At 41.1% G+C, this 21,943-nt stretch overlaps 1 protein-coding gene across 6 annotated transcripts in view; it reads right to left on the reverse strand.

Moving 5' to 3' along the window:
- CCDC88A (coiled-coil and HOOK domain protein 88A) overlaps positions 1–21,943 on the reverse strand; it is a 130,290-nt gene that overhangs the window by 44,573 nt on the left and 63,774 nt on the right. For all 6 annotated transcript variants that reach the window (XM_084829275.1, XM_084829274.1, XM_084829271.1 and 3 more), the window contains 8 exons: positions 21,647–21,791; positions 20,320–20,504; positions 17,008–17,145; positions 13,978–15,048; positions 12,232–12,359; positions 8,747–8,888; positions 2,119–2,295; positions 190–351 (listed from right to left, as the gene is read on the reverse strand). In XM_084829275.1, the coding sequence (XP_084685401.1) occupies positions 190–351; positions 2,119–2,295; positions 8,747–8,888; positions 12,232–12,359; positions 13,978–15,048; positions 17,008–17,145; positions 20,320–20,504; positions 21,647–21,791 (2,148 nt within the window). The remainder of the gene's footprint in view (positions 1–189; positions 352–2,118; positions 2,296–8,746; positions 8,889–12,231; positions 12,360–13,977; positions 15,049–17,007; positions 17,146–20,319; positions 20,505–21,646; positions 21,792–21,943) is intronic.

A 21,943-nucleotide genomic window follows, 5' to 3' on the forward strand; every position in this document is an offset into this window, starting at 1 on the left:
TTAGCCTGGAAGCTACTACATGATAATCACTACCCATCAGTCAAATTGCTTACATGCGCGCGCGCGCGCACACACACACACAGCATCACACTAATAAAATCACTACACCCATGTGGTTAACAGCAAGGCTTTCACTTGCAAATTGTACGCTGCGGATTGAGAGATAAATATACATTTGTGAAAACGAACCTGAAGCTTGGCATTCTGAGTTTGCAGGGTTGTATTTTGCTCCTGTAAGGAAACAGTCTGTCTCTGAAGTGCCAAAATCTGAGCTTGCAAATTATTGTTCTGTGTCTCAAGTTGCTTTAGTTGGGTTTTCAGGGCTTGCTTCTCTGCCTGCAGAGTTGCATTCTTTACAAAGAAACAGAACAAAAACATATTAAATATATGCACCACTTCAATCAACAAGACACTGATTATATTCTGGGCTCTACTCTGTGCCAAAACATTCCAAAGACTGCAAACATCCAAATATTTCAGTCAGAAGAAATCATACAACACAAGCAAATCAACGTATGTCCCAAGTTACATAATTTATTTTGATGGCAATATTTGGAGGAGGATGCCAAAACTGGGAGCAAGGCACTAGGAAGAGGGACTAGAAATCTTGAGGGTGATGCCACTTGATGGCCTGTCCTACCCACATAGGGGTTTGAAGTTGTAAGGTGCTTCATCCTTATGCTGTAGTAGTAGAGCACTCCAGGCAGATGGGGAAACCTGTTCCAATGTCTGTGACTGGCAAAAGATCAAAGCCAGGGTAGCAGTCCCAGGTAACCACCTCCTTCAGGGTCTTCCCTCAACAACCACCACCAGCAGCCATTCCTGCAGGCTGCAGCAGAGAAACAGATGAGATGGGAAACAGAACCATTCCACCAGCCCTGCTGAAAGAACACTTGTTTTCCTTTTCCTTTCCCATCCCTTTTTCCTTTTGTGTCATATCTATTTAGATTACAAGCCTGAGGGCAGGGACTATCTTGTTTTTATTGATTGTATGTAAGCTGTTCCGGGAGCCTTTTTTTGCTGAGGAGCGGGGAAAAAAGGCTTATAAATAAATATGTCAATAAGGCTAAGTCTAGCTATGACTCGGTAGTCTCCATGATGCAATGTATAAGTAAAAAGATTCAGAAGTTTCCACATATTTTAAAAAATGTCTATGAATCAATCAGAAACTTACTTAAAAACCATACAAAATTAAAGCTAAAAACCTCAAGATATCAAATTTTGTAACTACACAGACGCAGTTAGATTTCACAGAAGATCATCTGAGAAGAATAGAAAATGAGATCACTATGAATGAGAGCAGCTTATAGAATAGTTCATTTGGGGAAGGCTCACCAAAAAAAGTGTCTTCCCCGTGCCCATTATGGGACTTCCCCATCCTCTCCTCCTCCCTGGAGCCCCCCATGAACCGCATATTTGCTCCAGTGGATCCCCCAACTCTCTGGAGCAGATTTGGGGTATGTGCAGAGGCGAGGAGAAATCCATTCTGCCAGCAGTTCCCTCCCGCTGGCAGAATGACACAATTGGATTAATCCCTAGTTGCCACAACTTTCACAAGCATATGTGAAAAAAAGCCTGCAAGATACCAAAATTATGGTTCAGAATGCAAGCAAGTACCAACTTCCAAGATGAATTTTACAAATCTTCAGGTGATTAAAACATGATGTATGCAGAAAATCAGATTGCTTAATAAAACGTCTTGCCATTCAAGACCACTGCACAACTGATTTTTCACACCTGTTATTTACATACTTTGTTGTGCAACAGCTGTTCATTACCCCTACAAAGGAGAAGAAAGATTTCCCTCAGTCCAAGTACTGTCAACCTCTCACACAGTACTCCTTGATTACAAGACTAACCAAAGGAAGTCTATACAACGCAATTACACTAGCAAGCACTCTTTAGTGTAACTTATTCCCAGATAAATCACCAATATTTGTTCCCAAGAAAATATGTGCTCTTGGAAGCATATTACTAGATCAGCCTGTCAGAATGACAGACTGATCTAATACCATATACATAATTCATAATACGTGATGCATCAGAATGCAGCTGAATATTTAGTACAGTTTGACAATTTAAGTAAAAGCTATTCAAATATTCCCAAATATTACTCACATTTCTCTCAACTTCAATTAATCTATCTTTAACCTTCAGGAGTTCTCTAGTAGTTTCCTGACTCTCTCTTTCCCATTTATTGACAGATGGATTTTCTTCACCGCTTCTTGAAGAACAGTTCTGTACCATTTTCTCCTCCTCTTGTCTTTGCTTAAGGGCTTCGTAATTTTTTTTCACCTAAAGATCAATTAATTCAATTTCAGATATGCAAAACACAATTCTAGTCAACCCCCAAGTTTAGCCCCTGTAGACTGAAATCCTAAACACGCTTACTAGGGAGTAAGCGCCACTGAACACACTAGGATTTACTTCAGAGGAAACATGAATAGGATTGCACTGTTAATTCATTACTTATCATTCAGTCTTTATACCTATATGCTTCAAGACACAATCTTGTACTCATTGAGAGTAAGCCCCATTGAACTCAATGAGATGTACTTCTGAGTAGACATACAGGATTGTGGTATCAATCAATCTCCCCTTCATGGATCACTGCCTTGTTGTGGCGAAGGGGCTTGCGTAACTCAGTGAAGCCATAAGCTATGCCATGCAGGGCCACCCAAGACGGACAGGTCATGGCAGAGAGTTCTGACAAAATGTGGTCCACTGGAGAAGGAAATGGCAACCCACTCCAGTATTCTTGCCAAGAAAACCCCATGGAACGTATCACAAGGCTAAAAGAGATGACGCCAGAAGATGAGCCCCTCAGGTCGGAAGGTGTCCAATATACTACTGGGGAAGAGCAGAGGGTATTTCCAAGTAGCGCCAGAAAGAGTGAAGCGGCTGGGCCAAAGCCGAAAGGACACTCAGCTGTGGATGTGTCTGGTGGTGAAAAGAAAATCCGATGCTGTAAAGAACAATATTGTTTAGGAACCTGGAATGTAAGATCAATGAATCAAGGTAAGCTGGAGGTGGTCAAACATGAGATGGCAAGATTGAACATTGACATCTTGGGAATCAGCGAACTAAAATGTACAAGCATGGGCGAATTTAATTCAGGTGACCATCATATCTACTACTGTGGGCAAGAATCCCTTAGAAGTAATGGAGTAGCACTCATAGTCAATAAAAGGGTGGGAAAAGCAGTACTGGGGTGCAATCTCAAAAACGATAGAATTATCTCAGTACAAATCCAAGGCAAACCATTCAACATCACAGTAATTCAAGTCTATGCCCCAACCACTGAGGCCAAAGAAGCTGAGGTTGATTGGTTCTATGAAGACCTACAACACCTTCTAAAACTAACACCAAACAAAGATGTCCTCTTCATCATAGGGGATTGGAAGGCTAAAGTAGGAAGTCAAGAAATCACCGGGATAACAGGCAGGCATGGCCTTGGTGTACAAAATGAAGCAGGACAAAGGCTAATAGAGTTTTGCCAAGAGAACACGCTGATCATAGCAAACACTCTTTTCCAACAGCACAATAGGTGACTCTACCCATGTACATCACCAGATGGTCAATATCGAAATCGGATTGATTATGTCCTTTGCAGCCAAAGATGGAGAAGTTCCATACCGTCAGTAAAAAACAAGACCTGGAGCTGACTGTGGCTCAGATCATGAGCTGCTTCTTGTAAAATGTCGGCTGAAATTGAAGAACGTAGGGAAAACCACTAAACCATTCAGGTATGACCTAAATCATATCCCTTATGAATATACAGTGGAGGTGAGGAATAGATTTCAGGGATTAGACCTGATAGACAGAGTGCCTGAGGAACTATGGACGGAGGTCCGTAACATTGTTCAGGAGGCAGCAACTCAATCCATCCCAAAGAAAAAGAAATGCAAGAAAGCAAAGTGGCTGTCTGAGGAGGCTTTACAAGTAGCTGAGGAAAGAAGGGAAGCGAAAAGCAAGGGAGAAAGGGGAAGATATATCCAACTGAACGCAGATGTCCAGAGAATAGCAAGGAGAGACAAGAAGGCCTTCTTAAATGAACAATGCAAAGAAATAGAGGAAAACAATAGAATGGAAAAGACTAGAGATCTCTTCAAGAAAATCAGAGATCTCAAGGGAACATTTTGTGCAAAGACGGGCATGATAAAGGACAAAGAAGGCAGGGACCTAACAGAAGCAGATGAGATTAAGAAGAGGTGGCAAGAATACACAGAAGAACTATACAGGAAAGATCTGAATGTCCCTGATAGCCATGACAGTGTGGTCACTGAACTTGAGCCGGACATCCTAGAGAGTGAAGTCAAATGGGCCTTGGGAAGCATTACTAACAACAAAGCTAGTGGAGATGACAGTATTCCAGCTGAGCTATTTAAAATCCTAAAAGATGATGCTGTTCAAGTGCTGCACTCAATATGCCAACAAATTTGGAACACTCAACAGCGGCCACAAGACTGCAAACGGTCAGTTTACATTCCAATTCCAAAGAAGGGCAACGCCAAAGAGTGTTCAAACTACCGTACAATTGCACTCATTTCACATGCCAGCAAGGTGATGCTCAAAATCCTACAAGCTAGGCTTCAGCAGTATGCGAACCGAGAAGTACCGGAAGTACAAGCTGGGTTTCAAAGAGGCAGAGGAACTAGAGATCAAATCGCCAACATTCGCTGCATCATGGAGAAAGCAAGAGAATTCCAGAAAAACGTCTATATCTGCTTCATTGACTACGCTAAAGCCTTTGATTGTGTGGATCACAACAAACTGTGGCAAATTCTTAAAGTGATGGGAGTACCAGACCACCTTACTTGTCTCCTGAGAAACCTGTATGAGGGTCAAGAAGCAACAGTAAGAACCAGACATGGAACAACTGATTGGTTCAAAATTGAGAAAGACATATGACAAGGCTGCATATTGTCGCCCTGCTTATTTAACTTCTATGTAGAGTACATCATGAGAAACGCCGGGTTGGATGAATCACAGGTCGGAATTAAGATTGCTGGGAGAATGATCAACAACCTCAGATACGTGGATGATACCACCCTAATGGCAGAAAGCGAAGAGGATCTAAAGAGCCTCTTGTTGAGGGTGAAATTGGAGAGTGCAAAAGCTGGTTTGAAACGCAACATTAAAAAAAAACGAAGATCATGGCATCTGGCCCCATCACTTCCTGGCATATAGAAGGGGAAGAAATGGAAGCAGTGACAGATTTTATTTTCTTGGGCTCCAAGATCACCACAGATGGTGACTGTAGCCATGAAATTAAAAGACGCTTGCTCCTTGGGAGGAAAGCTATGGCAATCCTAGACAGCATAGTAAGAAGCAGAGACATCACCTTGCCGACAAAGGTCCATCTAATCAAAGCTATGGTTTTCCCAGTAGCAACGTATGGCTGTGAGAGCTGGACTATAAGGAAGGCTGAGCGCCGAAGAATTGATGCTTTTAAACTGTGGTGCTGGAGAAGACTCTTATGAGTCCCCTGGACTGCAAGGAGGTCAAATCAGTCAATCCTAAAGGAAATCAACCCTGAGTGCTCATTGGAAGGACAGATACTGAAGCTGAAGCTCAAATATTTTGGCCACCTAATGCGAAGAGAAAAGTCCCTGGAAAAGACCCTGATTCTGGGAAAGACTGAAGGCAAAAGGAGAAGGGGACAGCAGAGGATGAGATGGCTAGATAGCATCACCGATGCTATGAATATGGACTTGAGCACGCTCTGGGAGAGAGCGCAGGACAGGAAGGCCTGGTGTGCTATGGTCCATGGGGTCACAAAGAGTCGGACACAACTGAACGACTGAACAACAACAATCAACCAACCATGAAGGATAGTCTTATGCCCTGGTAAGTTATTTAGTATGAATTTTGGGATGATTTTATTTTTTTCTGAAATTCAAGCGTCAATACTCAAACTAATGGAAATAATGAGAATAATATGGTACAAAAATTGCGAGTATCGTTGGGTGACCATTCCTTAACAATTGAGCTATGGGGATCTTGTCCGCAATGTTGTTCAACATCTGTATGAAGCCACTGGGAGCAGTCATTAGGGGATTTGGAGCCAAGTGTCATTAATATGCTAATGACACACAGTTCTATCTCCCTGTGACATCTGAATCAGGTGAGGCTGTGCAAGTCCTGGATGAGAACCTAGACTCAGTGATGGGCTGGATGAATGTTGTGAGAGAGCCAGTGTGGTGTAGTGGCAAGAGTGTTGGACTAGGAGCTGGGAGATCTGGGTTCTACTCCCCACTCGGCCATGAAAGCTCACTGGGTGACTTTGGGCCAGTCACAGACTCTCAGCCCAATCCACCTCACAGGGTTGTTGTTGTGAGGATAAAATGGAGAGGAGGAGGATAATGTAAGCCGCCTTGGGTTCCTTGTGAGAGGAAGAAAGGCGGGGTATAAATGCAATAAATAAATAAATAAAATAAAATGAGTGCCGATAAACTGAAGTTGAATCCTGGCAAGATGGAAGCCCTGTGGGTCAGTGGTTCCTGAGTCCGGGAGATAGGCTTATTGCCTGTTCTAGATGGGGTTGCACTCCCTTTGAAAGATTAGGTTTGCAATCTGTGGGTGCTCCTAGATTCATCACTGTCACCAGAGGCCCAAGTGGCCGTGGCAGCTCAGAGTGCCTTTTACTAGCTTCGACTGGTTCCCCAGCTATGGCCTCTCCTGGGCAGGGATAGCTTGGCTACAGTGGTACCCGTGCTAGTAACCTCAAAACTTGATTACTGCGGTGTGCTCTATATAGGGCTGCCCTTAAGGTTGGTCCAGAAGCTGGAGTTAGTGCAGCATGCAGCAGCTCAGCTGTTGTCAGGAGCTGTCCTTTCTCAGCATGCAACATCTTTGCTGAGGGAACTGCACTGGCTGCCTATCTGCTACTGAGCATAAGGTTTTGGTACTAGTATATGAAGCCCTAAACAACTTGGGACCAGGACACTTGAATGAGCACCTTTTCCCTTATCAAACTGCCCGGTCACTGAGGTCATCAAATGGCATGTTTTTGGTGGTTCTGCATGGACATATGGCCTGACTGGAACCCACCCGGAGAATAGCCTTCAGTGTGGTGGCTCCCTTTCTGTGGAACTATCTGCCTCTGGAGGTTAGGCAGGCACCAGCGTTGTGTTGTTTTTGGCGCCTCGGTTTTTATTGGTATAAGTTTTTAAACTTTTAATATGGTGTTTTTATTCTTTTTATCTTTTTCTTTTATTGTTCACCACTACAGAATCTGTTTAGATGTGGAACAGTATATAAATTTTGAAAATATAAGTAAACAAATGAACACACATTAATGCCACTACCATCTGTTGGTGTCAATATTCGGGACATTTCAGTACTTTCATTCTGTTTGTTTTCAGCTTAAAATTTCAGCTATAAATATATACAAAAGACATCCAAGGCATCTAGAGGAGAAAGAGGTCTGATCACATGTCATCATTACATCTTAGAGTGCAAACACCCTGCTGACGCATCCTTGCACTCAAGCAACCCCTCTTTTGTTCCCTTGGTAGCCAGCAACCCCAGTGGACCAATTGCAGAAAGGGTGCTGACGTAGGACCAAGGCAACGAGGAGTTCTGCCAGAAAGGTTCCTGGGATACATGCCGGAGCTGGTGGGAGGACTGAGGGGGAATTCGGGGTGAGGGGAAACAAGCCACGACAAGCCCGACCATCTGTCAGGAGTACCATGGGTTATTCAGCCAACAATCATCCTATGGTGGCTTATTCACAGGGTGCCTTAGCACGATGTGCGAACTCGCCCTATGCCAAAGACTTAACTCTGTGTCTGCATGTGATTATGATTCTTGCCTTAAATATTTCTGCACTGTTGTCTCCTCACTATGAAGAGCTACAAAGGTAATGGTAAGTTAACAAGCTAAATGGCCCAACTTAAGTCATGCTGAATTCATATAAAGCTGGGGCAAGGGGGGTTTAATATTTCCATCTTTGACATTCCTCCCCTCCCCAACTGTTTTTATCCCAGCAGGATTCACATCCAATCTTGGATCCCCACAGGGAGAAGAACAATAGGGAAGAAGCAGTTTGAGAGGGGAAGTTCAGTTTGTGGAAGAGTTTAGCACCTCCTCCCTTCTGCTCCAATGTTCTTTAGATTACACCCAATAGGGATTTGGCAGCAACCCAGTTCAGATACGCAGGTGTGCTGCTGTCTGGTCTGGCCATTAGTGGTAAGCTGATAACAAGGATGGCCCCTTTCAACAACCCTCTATCTGACTACTTGCCTTCCCAACTATTTGCTGAAATGCTTACCATCTAAAGCAAAAAACAGCAAAGCCACATGCTGCAGACTCTAATGGCAGTTTTCAGAAAGCTGCTAAACATGAAACTGAACAGTACTTTAATTACTGCTTGCAAAAAAGTAAGATTCGCTAAACCAAGAAGGCAACGCATTTTTCTGTAAGGAAAATGGTAGTGAATTGTTGTTAAACCAATATCCTTCATAGACACGCATGAAAATACATTCTTAAGATATATTTTTTTCTTTGCTATGAGGAAGACTATTGTTTTGTAATTATTTTTATTTTCAAAGCCAGCACTACTCATCAATCTATAAAATAAACTTCCTTGTATATAAGGAATGACCATTGTTTGTATTTTAAACAGTTTCACAGCTTTTACAAAACGTTATTTAGTTTGAGATATTTTATTTCAGTTATTCACCACATGAAAATTAAGTTTAGATTTTATGACCTAAGAATATAGCAACACTATTTTCCTTACTGTTTTAAGTTCCTGGCGCAGCTGTTGGTTTAAATTTGTTGATTCTTCTAATCGAGCTTCCAAAGCAGCTATTTTTTCTTCTTTTATTTCAAGTGATTTCTTCAGTGTGGACTCTAACCTTGACTCCAACAGTTTGTACTTGCTATTTAACAGAATAATTACAATGTTTTCATCATAAAAAACAAAACTAATTACCTCAAACAGGTAACATACAAACTTATTCTCAGCGTAGTGTATTTGAAAGGTGCTAGGTTGGTGGTTTTTCAAGCAATCTGTGTGTACGACACAATTCACCCACTCCGCTATTTTCATTTCCTGATGTTTGGCACAGAATCTTTTACCTCATTAAATTGGTCTAGACAGAAGAGAAGTGGTCTTCCTGGGTATAGACATATCTCAATTACTGGAGCCCTTTTCTTTTTAATTAATACAGTTACATTATTGCACTAGTTCACTTGACAAAGCATTAATGCTGTCTGCTAATTTCTTTTTAAAAATCTAGATCTGGGTATTATGTCATTTTGGAGGTTGGTTACTGCATTATCATGAACTTTGAACCATGGCCTGATCTCCCACTCTTCTTCTCTTTTCATCAGATTTATTTGACGAAATATATATATCTGTGACAGTAAGGGAGAAAACTAAAATATGTCTCCAGTGCTGGTGTCTGTGCACCCTTACACAACTGGAAGATGATTTCAATTATATCAGTACATAAACAATCCAGAATGTAAATAGAATGAATTGCTAGTGAGCAGTCTTCATTTTGGCTGCATTCCAAAATGGCTTGATTACAATCTTCTATTATGAAGAACCTGGAGAGCACACCCTGCAGTTACCATCTCATGCTTGTTCAAAATATAGTGGTAGAAAAGAGAAGGAATAAACTATCATGCAGGTGCATGAGTATTTCATGTATATATTCATAATGTGTGAACCCAGCACCCAATACAGCTGCTATTTCAGAATTGGTACTTGGTTTCTTTTGTGTAACAAACATAGACATTTTCCACTTTGTTTTCTGAGACATAGTTGAAAATGGTTCTACAGAATTTTTAATTTTCAAACTGGTCATATCTGCATCTGACTTTTCCAAGTTTCACATATGTCTCCTGAGTATCTAACTTTGGGAATTTTTGTACATGTTTAAACAGCTATAGTGTAGTGCCAAGGAAGGAAGCATGACAAAAGTCTGGATCATATTTATGGAAATGCTGCACTCTACTCTTCCCTGTGCTCCAGCTGATCCTTGGAGGAGACAGGTTGGGAGGATGACAGAAGGTCATCAAGAAGATTGAACATGAGTCCGTACAGGCACAGACCTGTGGAAATTCATGTGCAGATATGGCCCAGCCATAGCAAAATTAGGTAAGAGGACAGAGAGTTATCATGACACCACCAATTCTACATGATCACTGTCCATTCGGAGAATCAAGCCATTTGAGTCAGAAGGTAACTTGCCCTCCCACATTCTCCTGCCATATTGATTATTGATGACCAGATTAAGTGAAATACTAAAAAAAGCAGACATCTTTATATCATGCAAACAACATTCTTAAATATCCTTTTAACTAAAAGCTTTATCAAACTACATAGATCACAGACTAGAAGATAAGGAATTACCCAAGTAATTTCCTCCATTATCTTGAGGTCTAGATATTAGGTCACAGAAGCATTACAACTTTGTTAAAATTAAACTAACAAAATGGTAGAGGAGAAAATAAACAAATGGAAAATTTGCTATCATGGATGTGTCAAAAAGGAAAGGGGAGACAAACATAAGACAGTGCAAATGTACACTTAACTCATCCCAGCTTTAGAAGAGATTCATGTTATATGGAACAGGAATATTTTCTGGTTTCAAGGCAACACACCAAGTGTCCTTAAATACTGTGAATGCTCATAGAGTGGTAAGCCAGAACGGCTGCTTATCCTGATTTACTGTGAACAACCAGTGTGCTGGTGCATGCAGCTCACTTGCTCCTGCTTGGCTCCTCCTTTCATGTGGGTGAGTAAAACAAATCAGAAATGGAAAGCTTCACATTATGTATGAACCCAGGCTTGTTTGTTGCTCCCGAACAAGCCAGGCTTATCAGCCCAGATTAAACCGGGAGTTTGTTGTTATCTTACAAATTCTGGTTTGTTTAGGAACAACAAACCAGGAACACAGATTTAATTTTGGACATCACATAAAGCTTTCCATTTCTGGTCTGTTTTACTCCTTTGCACAAAACAGCAGTGAACGTTCACGCAACGTTAAAACAGGATAAACCAGTTATTCTGGTTTATGTGTGAACATAGCCCCTGTCTAATCTTAAATACAAATACTCAGGTATAATAACGAGTACATACATATTGATGTATATGCCACAGGTACAGCATTGGTTACATTTAAGAAGTACAACCATGCAACTTCTCCTATCCACTCATCCATTTTCTCATTCCACCATAACCCAACTTCAATGTTAGGAAACTGTTTTCTACAAAATATAATTACGTTTTGAAAAATGTAGACACCTAAAACTATTCCTTCCTCATACTACGTCTTCCATGGAAACCTATCACCCTAACAAAACACACATACCCCTGAACACACAAGTCCCTAATCCCATCAGTTATCCAACCTCATTGCCACCAAAATTGCTCTTCTCACCTATTAACTTCACTCTACAACAGCACCGACTCACCCCTCCTGTGGCCACCAAACAACTAGAGTATTTAAGTAGTTGCCAGGAGCTAATGATGGGAAACTGAATAGGAACTAAACCTGAAGGCTGGGAGAAAAAAGGAAATAAAACATTTTAAAAGTAAAAGTACTTGATATTCCCCTTGAGAAGTTCACATTGCCCCAACTGAAAATAAAACAAGATACATAAAATCATGAAGCTGGCTACCTCTTGAGATGGAAGGTTCTGAATCTGCCACCACCATTATGTCAGTCACTGCTAATAACATACTGGAGTACCAGCCATTATTTTCAATTGAGTAGTATGCTGACAGGAGGGCTGGTCAGAAGCTGCTTTTCTTAACACGTATTTTTCCCCGATTTCACAAGGAACAGGATAAAACACACCACCAAGTAAAGGAAACAGATGTTTGTATGCTATTAGCTTTATACTGGCAGACGCAGTAAGCTAAAGAAAGCCAAAAGCACTTACAGAGACTGATCATGTTTCCTTGCCTGATGTATGATAGTTTCTTTTTCTGTCGTTATGCTCAGAAATCTATTATAGCAGAAAATGGTAAATCCTATACTTTAAAGGACTATAGTTTAGGAGACATGTCCCTCACATTCACTGCAGAAACACTACAAGGAGGAGGTCATTCCTTTAATAAGGTATAGAAAACCTGAAGAGGAGCTTGGAAGTGTATGTTGCACCAGCTGTTCAAGGGTCATTCAACATATACTGTGAAAAACAGCTGGTGCAAAAATACAATAAACAACTGCATGCAATTTATTCCGCAGAGGCCTTGCATACTTATACCTGTCATCTGTACTCTGCTCATCATGCAAGAGGCGCTCCTTATTTAATCCTATCTTTTCAAGTTCATGTGTAAGCTTTTCTAAATCATTATTCATCTGCTGCGTCTTCAGTTTTTCATTTACCAAATCCTGCAAGAAAGACAGACAGAAAGAAAGGTGCACTGAACATATGAAATTACAATAATGCATTTCTAGAGATTATAGCAGAATGGGCATAGCTTTAGAGAGTGGAAAGCAGTTCTGAGAGAGGCTTCCCTTTGTATCCTGTGTTTCCACAAACAATGGTACTCAAGGTGGCTACCAATAATAAAATCAAGAATTAAAAATAATTAATTAAAACACAACATAACATAAATTAAAAGCACAATTAAATACACAAAAGACATAAGCAACTTCCAGCCCATTAAAAGCCCCTTCAACACCAGACCAGTTTATATACCAAAGGCCGGTCTGAATAAAAATATATTTGCCAGCTGGCAGAAGGACAGCAAGGAGGGAGCCAACCTAGACTGGAAGTGGCCACCGAGAAGGGCCTCTCTTGCGTCCCCACCAAATATGTCTGTGATAGTGGTGGGACCAAGAAAAGGGCTTTTCCAGAAGATCTTAAAATCTGAGAAGGCTCATATGGGAGAATGTGGTCTTTCAGATAACCTGGTCCCAAGTCACATAGGCCTTCATAGGTCATAACCAGCACTTTGAATTGTGCCTGGCGACACACTAGTAGCCAGTGAAGCTGTTGTACCAAGTGAATCACACATGGTGTTCACACATTTATACCATAACACTGTCTTACTTTACTGATTTTTTGGGCTGAGGAGCAGCATAAAAATACTTCAAATAAATCAAATTTGAATTCATTTTATATTTTTTACTCCTTTATTTTTGCTGGTCATCTTATATATATTGGGTTGTATCCAATAGTGGCTTTGCCTTAGTACACTCACAACATCAGGGCATGTGGACTTCACCGAACCACCCTGCACCATATCCTATTCTGTTCTAAAGGGTCCCACAACCCTCAGAAGCAGCTGTGTGTGTGTGTGTGGGGGGGAGGGATTAAGTGGGTGGGGAAAACTGAAGAAAAGCAGAATTGCTTTTTGCTAAGACAAAGCCACCATTGATACAACCCATGGACATTAATAAATCCAGCAAGGCAGCTTTAACGCTAATCAGATATGATCCTGAAATAATATAGCCTTTAATTATTACAAAGAGTACGTCACACCACCCCTTTTCACTGGAATTACCATCCCTTGGTCCATCATTTTTTGTGGAGCATCCTATGACATTGTCAAATGGATGCATTCCAGTGTTTTCTGTGTTGTATTCAGGGACAGACGAATGTCAGTTTCACTTTGTATAATGTTGGCATTTTTTCAAGCACAAGTGCATTCCATCCTTTTTGTGCATCAGTCTGCATTTGCAAAATATGGAGAAATGCAAAAATCAAAGAATAATTGCATTCCAGTTCATGTTATAGTTCAGGAAGTGAGAATTAAGCCATTTGTTCTAAAAATGGAACTAAAAGAGTCTCACTCCCTTGGGGGACCCTCCAGAGCACGTTTGGGGGGGCACAGGGGTGTGTGCAGTGGAGAGGAGAAAGTCCCATCATGCAAGCAAACATTCAGTAGCATAACACTGGATTTCACCCTATATTATTGTATGAAACTGATATATTATCTACTGTATGTATTACAGCTGAATTACTAGTCATCATAACAGTATATTATGCAATAGGGAACATTACCTCTCGCAACGTGACAAGTGTTTTCTTGTCAATGGTGGCTCTTTTTACAAGCTCTTTATTTTCCTTTTCAATTTCCTTCAGTCGAACAGAAGCTTCTTTACAAACACCAATTTCCTTAATGAGAGACTTGTTCTCATTTTCCAGGTGACCAATTTTTACATTATTTTCTTCTAATGTGCTATCCTTAATATCAGCTTGCTGTCGAAGCCTCTTGTTCTCTTTTTCTAGCTGCTTCTTATCTTTTTCCAGTTGAGAGGTCTCTTGCTCTAAAAGCTTATTCTCTCTCTCCAATTTTTCCAAGCGTTTACTAGAGATTTTGAGTTCTTCCAAATTTTTTTGTAAAGCTTGGTTTTCTGTCTCTAGATCTTGAAGTTCACTTTCCAGATGCTGAATCTTTTTGTTGCTGTTTTCTAGGGCTCTCTGCAGCCTTTGGTTTTCAGTATCCAAACCCTGATAACTCACTTCTAAACGTTCAGTCTTCTTAAAAGATGTTTTCATAAGCTCCAGACTCTTCTGAAGCTGTCCTTTCTCACTTTCCAGTTCTTTATTTTCCAGCTCTAGCTGAGCTACCTTGATATTGTTACTTTTCAAAAATTCAACTGTTCTTCTGAGCTCCAAGTTTTCTTCATCAAGTTGTGTATTCTCTTTTTCTAAGGACTCTAACTGAAAGCTGAGATTTTTCAGACTATCTAAAGTCTTTTTCAGTTTTCTGTTTTCAACATCTAGGCTGGAGTTCTCTTGTTCCAAAGCATCTATTTTTTCACATGTAATCTTCAAATTGGTAATTTTTTTCTGTAATAGTTCATTTTCTTTTTCAAGATGATGAACTTCTTTCTCCAGCTCTTCTGCTCTTTCTCCCTTCTCTTTATAATGTTCTAGTTCTTTTTTCAGTTGCTTCTTTTCAAACTCTATCTTATTTAATTTACTGCTTGTCTCTTTGATAGATTCATGGAGAATTTTATTTTCCTTTTCAATATCTTTTACTCTTGCTTCGGTACCAATTTGTGAACGTTGTCTAAGGGAAGCTACTGTTTGATTCAAATGCTCATTCTCCTGTTCCAATATTTTAATCTAATTAATTGAAATGAGAAATGAAAGTTTAAATCACTATCAAGCTTATTTTATATTAAGAGACCAACAGTCTTCCAAGAGTTAGATAAAAAGGTACAACAGTAGTATGCAAGTCTGAACTGTAACACTGAGTCTTTGGTATATTGCAAAGCAATCTTAAAACTGTCTCACCACATAGCCATTCAATCCAAATTTTAGCCCACTTTCAGGACTGTAGGAAGGCAGGCACTCCAGAACATAGAGGAGCCCTCCTTTAAGAGTCTGGTCAGTTACACCACCACATAGGACTACCTTTGACAGCAGTGTTGATTTTGGAGAGCTAAAGCATTGGCAAGTGAAAGCCTTGGATCCAAGATTAGGAATATTTGTGTTACCCAAAGAACTGCGGTAGAAAGTAAAAATAAAAATCTGTGCCAGAGGAACTGCTTAGTTAGAGACTGGGTTCGCACAACACACTAACCAATGATGGTTTATTTTCCCAAAGAAACCATCACTGGTTAGAGTGTCATGCGAACCCTGGACCATGCTTCTCAGGGTGAGATGTTTTTCCCAAACAACCCACCATGATAACCCACAGTCTGCAGTAGAGGTTATTTTACGCACAATGGGTTGGCATGTCGTCTGCCACCCCATCATCAGTAAATGGCATCAAGCAGCGAGCTGCTTGGCAAGAGCGGCAGCAACCCCTGCCACTCTTGCCCAGTAGGGTTGCGACTGCCATTTGCGACTGCACCCAAGACACTGCCCATGCCCCTTTCCAGCGACAGTGGTGCCCAAACGGCACCTTGGAGGGGCTGTTACCTGCCACCTTCGCCCGCGCTGATTCCTTCTTCCTGGCTCCAATCACGATTGGGGTCAGGTGCCTTTAAAAAAAAAATCCCCATTTGTCAAAAATGGGACCCAGAACATTTTTTTAAAGGGACCTGACCCCAATCAGAGCCAGGAAGGGGGACTTGATGGCGGACAAGACAGGTCTGCTGCCAGGTCCCCTGGAATGTGGGCTGGAGGACTGAGGGGGAGGGAGGGGCACACAACCCATCCACACAAACAACCCACGGTGGGTTGTCTGTCCAGTCATGTGGTGGGTGCGCTAGCTACCCACAGTGGATTGTTCACAAAACAACCCACCTTGCATGGTTTGCCAAACACCATAGGCTAGTGTGATGTGTGAACACCACCAAAGAGTTAGTTAACACCAAAACTTCAAACCACCCTGGGCTATAGAGAAAGCCAATTCTTACCGACCTAGGGCCTAGCTAACGAGGAGAACCAAGCAGGTCTGCCAACAATTTTCCTTGACAGAATGACCCCCTCTACAGAGCAAAGTCTGTTCTTTCTTCTCCTTCCAGAGCCTTCCTCTCTTTCAACCAATCAGAGCCTGATGGGTGGGCTTGTCTGCTCATAGAAAGGCTGATTAATGTGTATGGATTTTCTGTCTGCTTAGATCCTTATGAAAAGCATGGGCATGGCTCACCCATAGCGTACTCGGACAATTTCAAAAATGAAAAAAATAGAGAAATACATTCAGCTGAAATGAAAACTGTGTATGAAAACTGCAACAGGAAAAATGGGCCGTGATTACCACGGTACAGAAAAGGATATCAAAACACTGGGTTGTATCCAGTGGTATCCTGCTGCTAATAGAAGGATTTTTGATTGAGCAGACCTCTGTGAGTGGAAAGGAGGGGAATGTGATTTCCATTAATTCTTCCTTCCTTCTGCACCCCCATGTCCCCCCTAAATTTGCTCCAGGAGACCTTCAGAACAGCACTGGAGGTGGCGTGGGAGGTTGCAGTAGGAAGGGAGAGTATGCAAAAATCATCCCCCATTTCCACTCAAGGAGGTCTCTGCTGGATCAAATAGTGTTCTGTCAGCAGAGGGACACAGTTGGATACAACCCATACTACTTAAATTTTAAAATGTTAGTCTTGGCCATCTAAACTAAGGTCTTTGTATTACCTGTCTTTCTGAGTTTTCTCTCAGAGTCTCAATTGTCTTTTCAAGCTGTGCTTTCTCTTTCATCAGATCTTTGCTAAGATTCTGACTGTTCTGAAGACTTTGCTTCTCTTCAGCAAGTTCATTTTCAAGTCCTTCCAGCTACAGAGAAACACAAAATTACAAAAAAATAAGCAAATCTTACATTTGAGTATAGACAGACTCCTGAAAGTGGAGATTTGATTATTTGTTCTTCTTTATTTATTTATTTATTTATTGCATTTATACCCCGCCTTTTTTCCTCTTGCAAGGAACCCAAGGCAGCTTACATTATCCTCCTCCTCTCCATTTTATCCTCACAACAACAACCCTGTGAGGTGGGTTGGGCTGAGAGTGTGTGACTGGCCCAAAGTCACCCAGTGAGCTTCCATGGCTGAGTGGGGATTAGAACCCGGATCTCCCAGCTCCTAGTCCAACACTCCTGCCACTACACCACACTGGCTCTTTTAATTAAATTCTTTTAATTAAACCTATATCAGAATTTATGATTTATAGTTAACACCAAAACTTTATAGTTAACACCAAGAATTATAGTTAACTATATATTTATAGTTAACTATATATTTATAGTTAACACCAAGAATTTAACCTAATTCTTTTAATTAAACCTATATCAGAATTTATATAACAAGAGAAGCCACAGAGTATGGACAGCATACTGAAGTGTCAAGAATATCAAGATTTAAACGTTTCAATACATTTATTCCTGCAAATTTATGTGGATGCTAATGAAAACACTGCTCTGCACAAGCACTGATCCTGCAGACACCGCGAAAGTTCTCAAATGCTTTTGTTGAACATATTTCAAGGATTAAACTATCCCTTTGTATTAGAATTCATGCCATTAACTAAAGCATATATCCATAGTAGAAGTAGAATTGAGAGTGTTAGCCACAGCGAGTCTCGGGCTTGCATGCTCCTCTTCTAAAGCATGGCCATGAGGATATGGGAGTTTTCACTTTTCTGTTTTTCATTTACAGCAGTAAATGAAAAACATGAAAAAACATGAAAAAAAAATGGGGGGGGATCATAAACATGTTAGGAGTGCCCCCTTATCTGTGTGTGTGCGTGCACACGTGCATGGATGTGTACCCTGTGTGCATGCTACTCACTCTGGTATTTCTCTCTCTCCCTGGCTCTTTCCCCCCCTCTCTGGCTCCTCTTCCCCCTCCTCTCTCGCTGGCTCCTCTCTCCCTCTGGCTTCGCTTTCTCCCTCCCCCATCTGCACCCAGGATTCTTTCTTTCTTTTTCTCTCTGCTCCCACTTTCTCTCTCTCTCTCTCTCTCTCTGGCTCCTCTCCCCCACCCTGGCTCCTCTCCCCCACTTCCTCTAGCTCCTCTTTCCTCCCACTCGCTCGCCCTCCCTCCTTCTCTCTCTCTCTCTCTCTGATCCATCCATCCACCATCCCTTCCTTCCTTTCCTTCCAGCTCTCTGGCTCCCCTTCCTTCCTCTTGCTCTCTGGCTGCTCTCTCTTTCCTTCCCTCTCTCTGGCTGCTCTTCCTTCCTTCCTTCCTTCCTTCCCTCCCTCCCTCCCTCCCTCCCTCTCTCTGGTTCCTCTTTCTTTCTCCTCCCCCATCCCATCTCCCAGGATCCTTTCTTTTTCTCTCTGGTTCACTTTCTTTCTCTTTTTCTGGCTCCTCTTTCTCTCTTCCTCTTGCCTCACCCCCATGCAACTGAATGGAGAAATTTCTCCATTCATTTGCATGGGGTGAGGAAAAGCCCTCCTGCTGAAAACTGGCAGCGGGGTGGGGGGGCAAACCTCACACCACCCCCCGCCCAGACAAGAAGCCTGCTTCCCCAAAGGTCCTTGGTGGAGAGTGCACTTCACCCCTCTTCCAGCTGTTTTTTGGCAGGGGGCTTTTTTGCTTCCTATATAAGCCTCTGTGGAATTACTCCATAGGCTTACATATGGAGCAAAAAATCCCCCCTGCTGAAAAATGGCTGGGGGGGTCTGTGAAGTGCACCCCCACCAAGGAACCTTGAGGCAGAGGGTCTTTGGCAGAGACTGAGCTTTGCCCCACCTCCAGTTGGTTGTCAGTTTTTTCTCTCCCTAAATAAGCCTATGAGGAAATCACTCCTTAGGCTTATATAGGGAGCGAATATAGCCTGGAAGGCACCTCAGCCTGTTCTTGCAAATGCAGTGGTGCCTAGAGGCACCACGTTGGGCCCCCCTGCTCTGGTGTGTTTAAACAAGCTAGCTTCATAACCCATAGTTCGACTCTGGTTTGTTTCAAATGAACTGTAGTGAAGATTAACCCCAGTGCACTGGGTTTGACTGAAACAACAAGATGTGGTTAATCAAAAGCGGAAGAGAAAGCTTCTGATCTCTTCCTCTTGACTGTGCCAGAAAAGGTGAGGGGAGTGGGAGAGGGCAAGCCTGAGCTTCCCTGGAGTTTGTTGTCATGACATTTGAACCAGATCAATGGAGGCCAAAAGTCAAATTATGAAATTAAAGAGGCATTATTAAAATGTGTGAGGTGTATCTGTTACCCTTTGAATCAATAACATACAGTTACAGCACAATGCACTCTGATAGAATATTTCTCACTATCCAAATCATACAAAGCTTAAAAGACATTGGGCTTAGAACAGAGCAGAATATATACATTGCCTTCTATATAATATATTATAAGCATTTGAGAGTTGCGTTTTCAGTCAGAAACAAAATATTACAACTATTCTGTCAATTATGGTAACCTTTTCTTCACATTTTCTTTCATCTCCAGTTTCAATTTTGTTTCCTCATTGGGACAGAGAAGTGTCTGAAATAGGGAAGATGGCCTGAAATTGGGAAGACGGACTGAAATTTGTCAAAACCTGTAAGATGCAATGGTTGAGAAAATGTATATATAAAAAAGGCAAACAGTTACATTTGCTTTATCTCAGAAACTGCTCTGACAATCTAGTCAATGAATGAATTCCTCTGGCAAAAAAAACACACCATAATAAAGTATTAAACACAGATTCTCTGTTAAAGTATTAAACACAGATTCTCTGGGAAGAGGAGCCAGAGAGGGGAGAAAGAGCCAGGGAGAGAGAGAGATACCAGAGTGAGTAGCATGCACACAGGGTACACATCCATGCACATGTGCACACACACACACAGATAAGGGGGCACTCCTAATAGAACAGGGGTGGTAAAATTAAGCTTATGTTTGAGACCTTACAGCAGCTTTAACAGTGTTTCAATTTTAATATATTCAGAAAATCTCCATTTGTGAATTATGCACTACAATTTAACATATTCTTAATTTAAAAATATATAACAATAGATACCTTTTTACTTAGTCTTTGGTTCTCCTTTTCCATTTTCAACATTTTTGAATTACTTCCTTCTGCACATCCCACTGCATTCTGCAGTTCTTCCACAGTCTTTAACAAACTTTGGTTTTCCATTTCTAGTTTCAGTAACCGACTTGATGTCAGTTCATTCACCTCATGGCCAAGTGACTTTCTTGGAACTATCGGATTAAAACAGGATAAAAAAGGTAAAAGTTTCCTTATCTGTAATCTGTAAATTGTTTTTGATTTATAATTAACATAAGCCATATGAATCATGTCTAAGGGGGCCAGACCAACCCTACTTCATCATGCTACTGCCACACAGTACTGCATACAAAAGGCAGCAGGGCCTCAATTGCTTTTATTTCTTTCAGAAAACAGATTATGAATACCAAAAAGTCTAGAGTAATTGCTTTGACAAATAGTTTGCCCAGTTCCAGAAATGCAGGATATTTGAACAAAGGCACTTTTTTTGTGATAAGCATAGAACCATTTTCTGTCCAGAGACACAGTTACACAAAATAATCTGCACAGATCTCAAATCACTAATATTAGTGATCTTAATGCTGTACAATCAACCAACTTCATACTTCAATCTTGAGGCTTAGACCTGCAGACAGGCACAGAATCTAGAATTGTTTAGCCAAAGAATATGCAAAGTTCATCTTACGCTGCACTTTGGAGGGAGACAGTTCAAAGCTAAGATTTATTTGCTGAGAAAGAGAAGAAAACTAAGTGCCCCTCCTGACATGAAGATTTTGGTTACCCCTCCAGACATAAAGATTTGATTGCCAAAAATGTATAGTGACAAACATAACTATTTTGGGAACTGAATCTCTCATTCATTTCAGATAAGGCAGTATTTCTGATTTGCATAATTCCAGAAATTTTTTTTGGAAAAATGCTTCAATAAACAGCTGCCACAGCATACAAAAACAGAGCTGCCCTTCATTGTTTGAAATTAAAAAAAAGAACGAGATTAACAAAATTGAGCCAGACAATCTTCAAAATACATTTGTTAGGATTGTTTTTGTTAGAATTGCTCCATATTGAGTAGCCTAGGTAGGTCTAGCATGGCAGCCATGTCAAAAGCCATATCTAACCTAGCACGAGAGTGGTGACAGCAACCATTCAATGTCAATTCCATACTTGAAAAATATGCTAACGTAAGAATGGTCACTGGAAAGCAGCAACTATATCGATGAATGAGACGGGCCCCTCCAAGAACAGTTTATAAACATCTCAGCCAGCTCATGGAGTATCTGAAATGGTCAGCTGCCCATTTTCCACCTGAATAGCAAAGAAGTTAAGCTTTATGTACCTTCAGAAAGTTCAGATGATCTGTTTATCTGTTCAAGTTCCCAGCCCAGATGCAGTGATTCATCCATACTCTGTTTCTGAGCCATTTCTAGAGTCATATTTTCCTCCATAAGTTCCTCAATTTTCTTCCGATCCATATCATGTTCCTTAAACATTGTTTACATGAAACTTTTCTTTAAAACTTCCTCTCAAAGTACACAAACAGATTTCAGTAACCAAAGTTTTACAAATTTTACGGGCTGAATCTTCTAATCTGTTAAAGGATCTGAAGCTACTGCCAGCAGTGCAAAAATGATTT

This window comes from Heloderma suspectum, chromosome 1 (assembly GCF_057233095.1).
Source record: "Heloderma suspectum isolate Gila_16-S chromosome 1, 16-S_ref, whole genome shotgun sequence".
Classification (NCBI taxonomy): Eukaryota; Metazoa; Chordata; class Lepidosauria; order Squamata; family Helodermatidae; genus Heloderma; species Heloderma suspectum.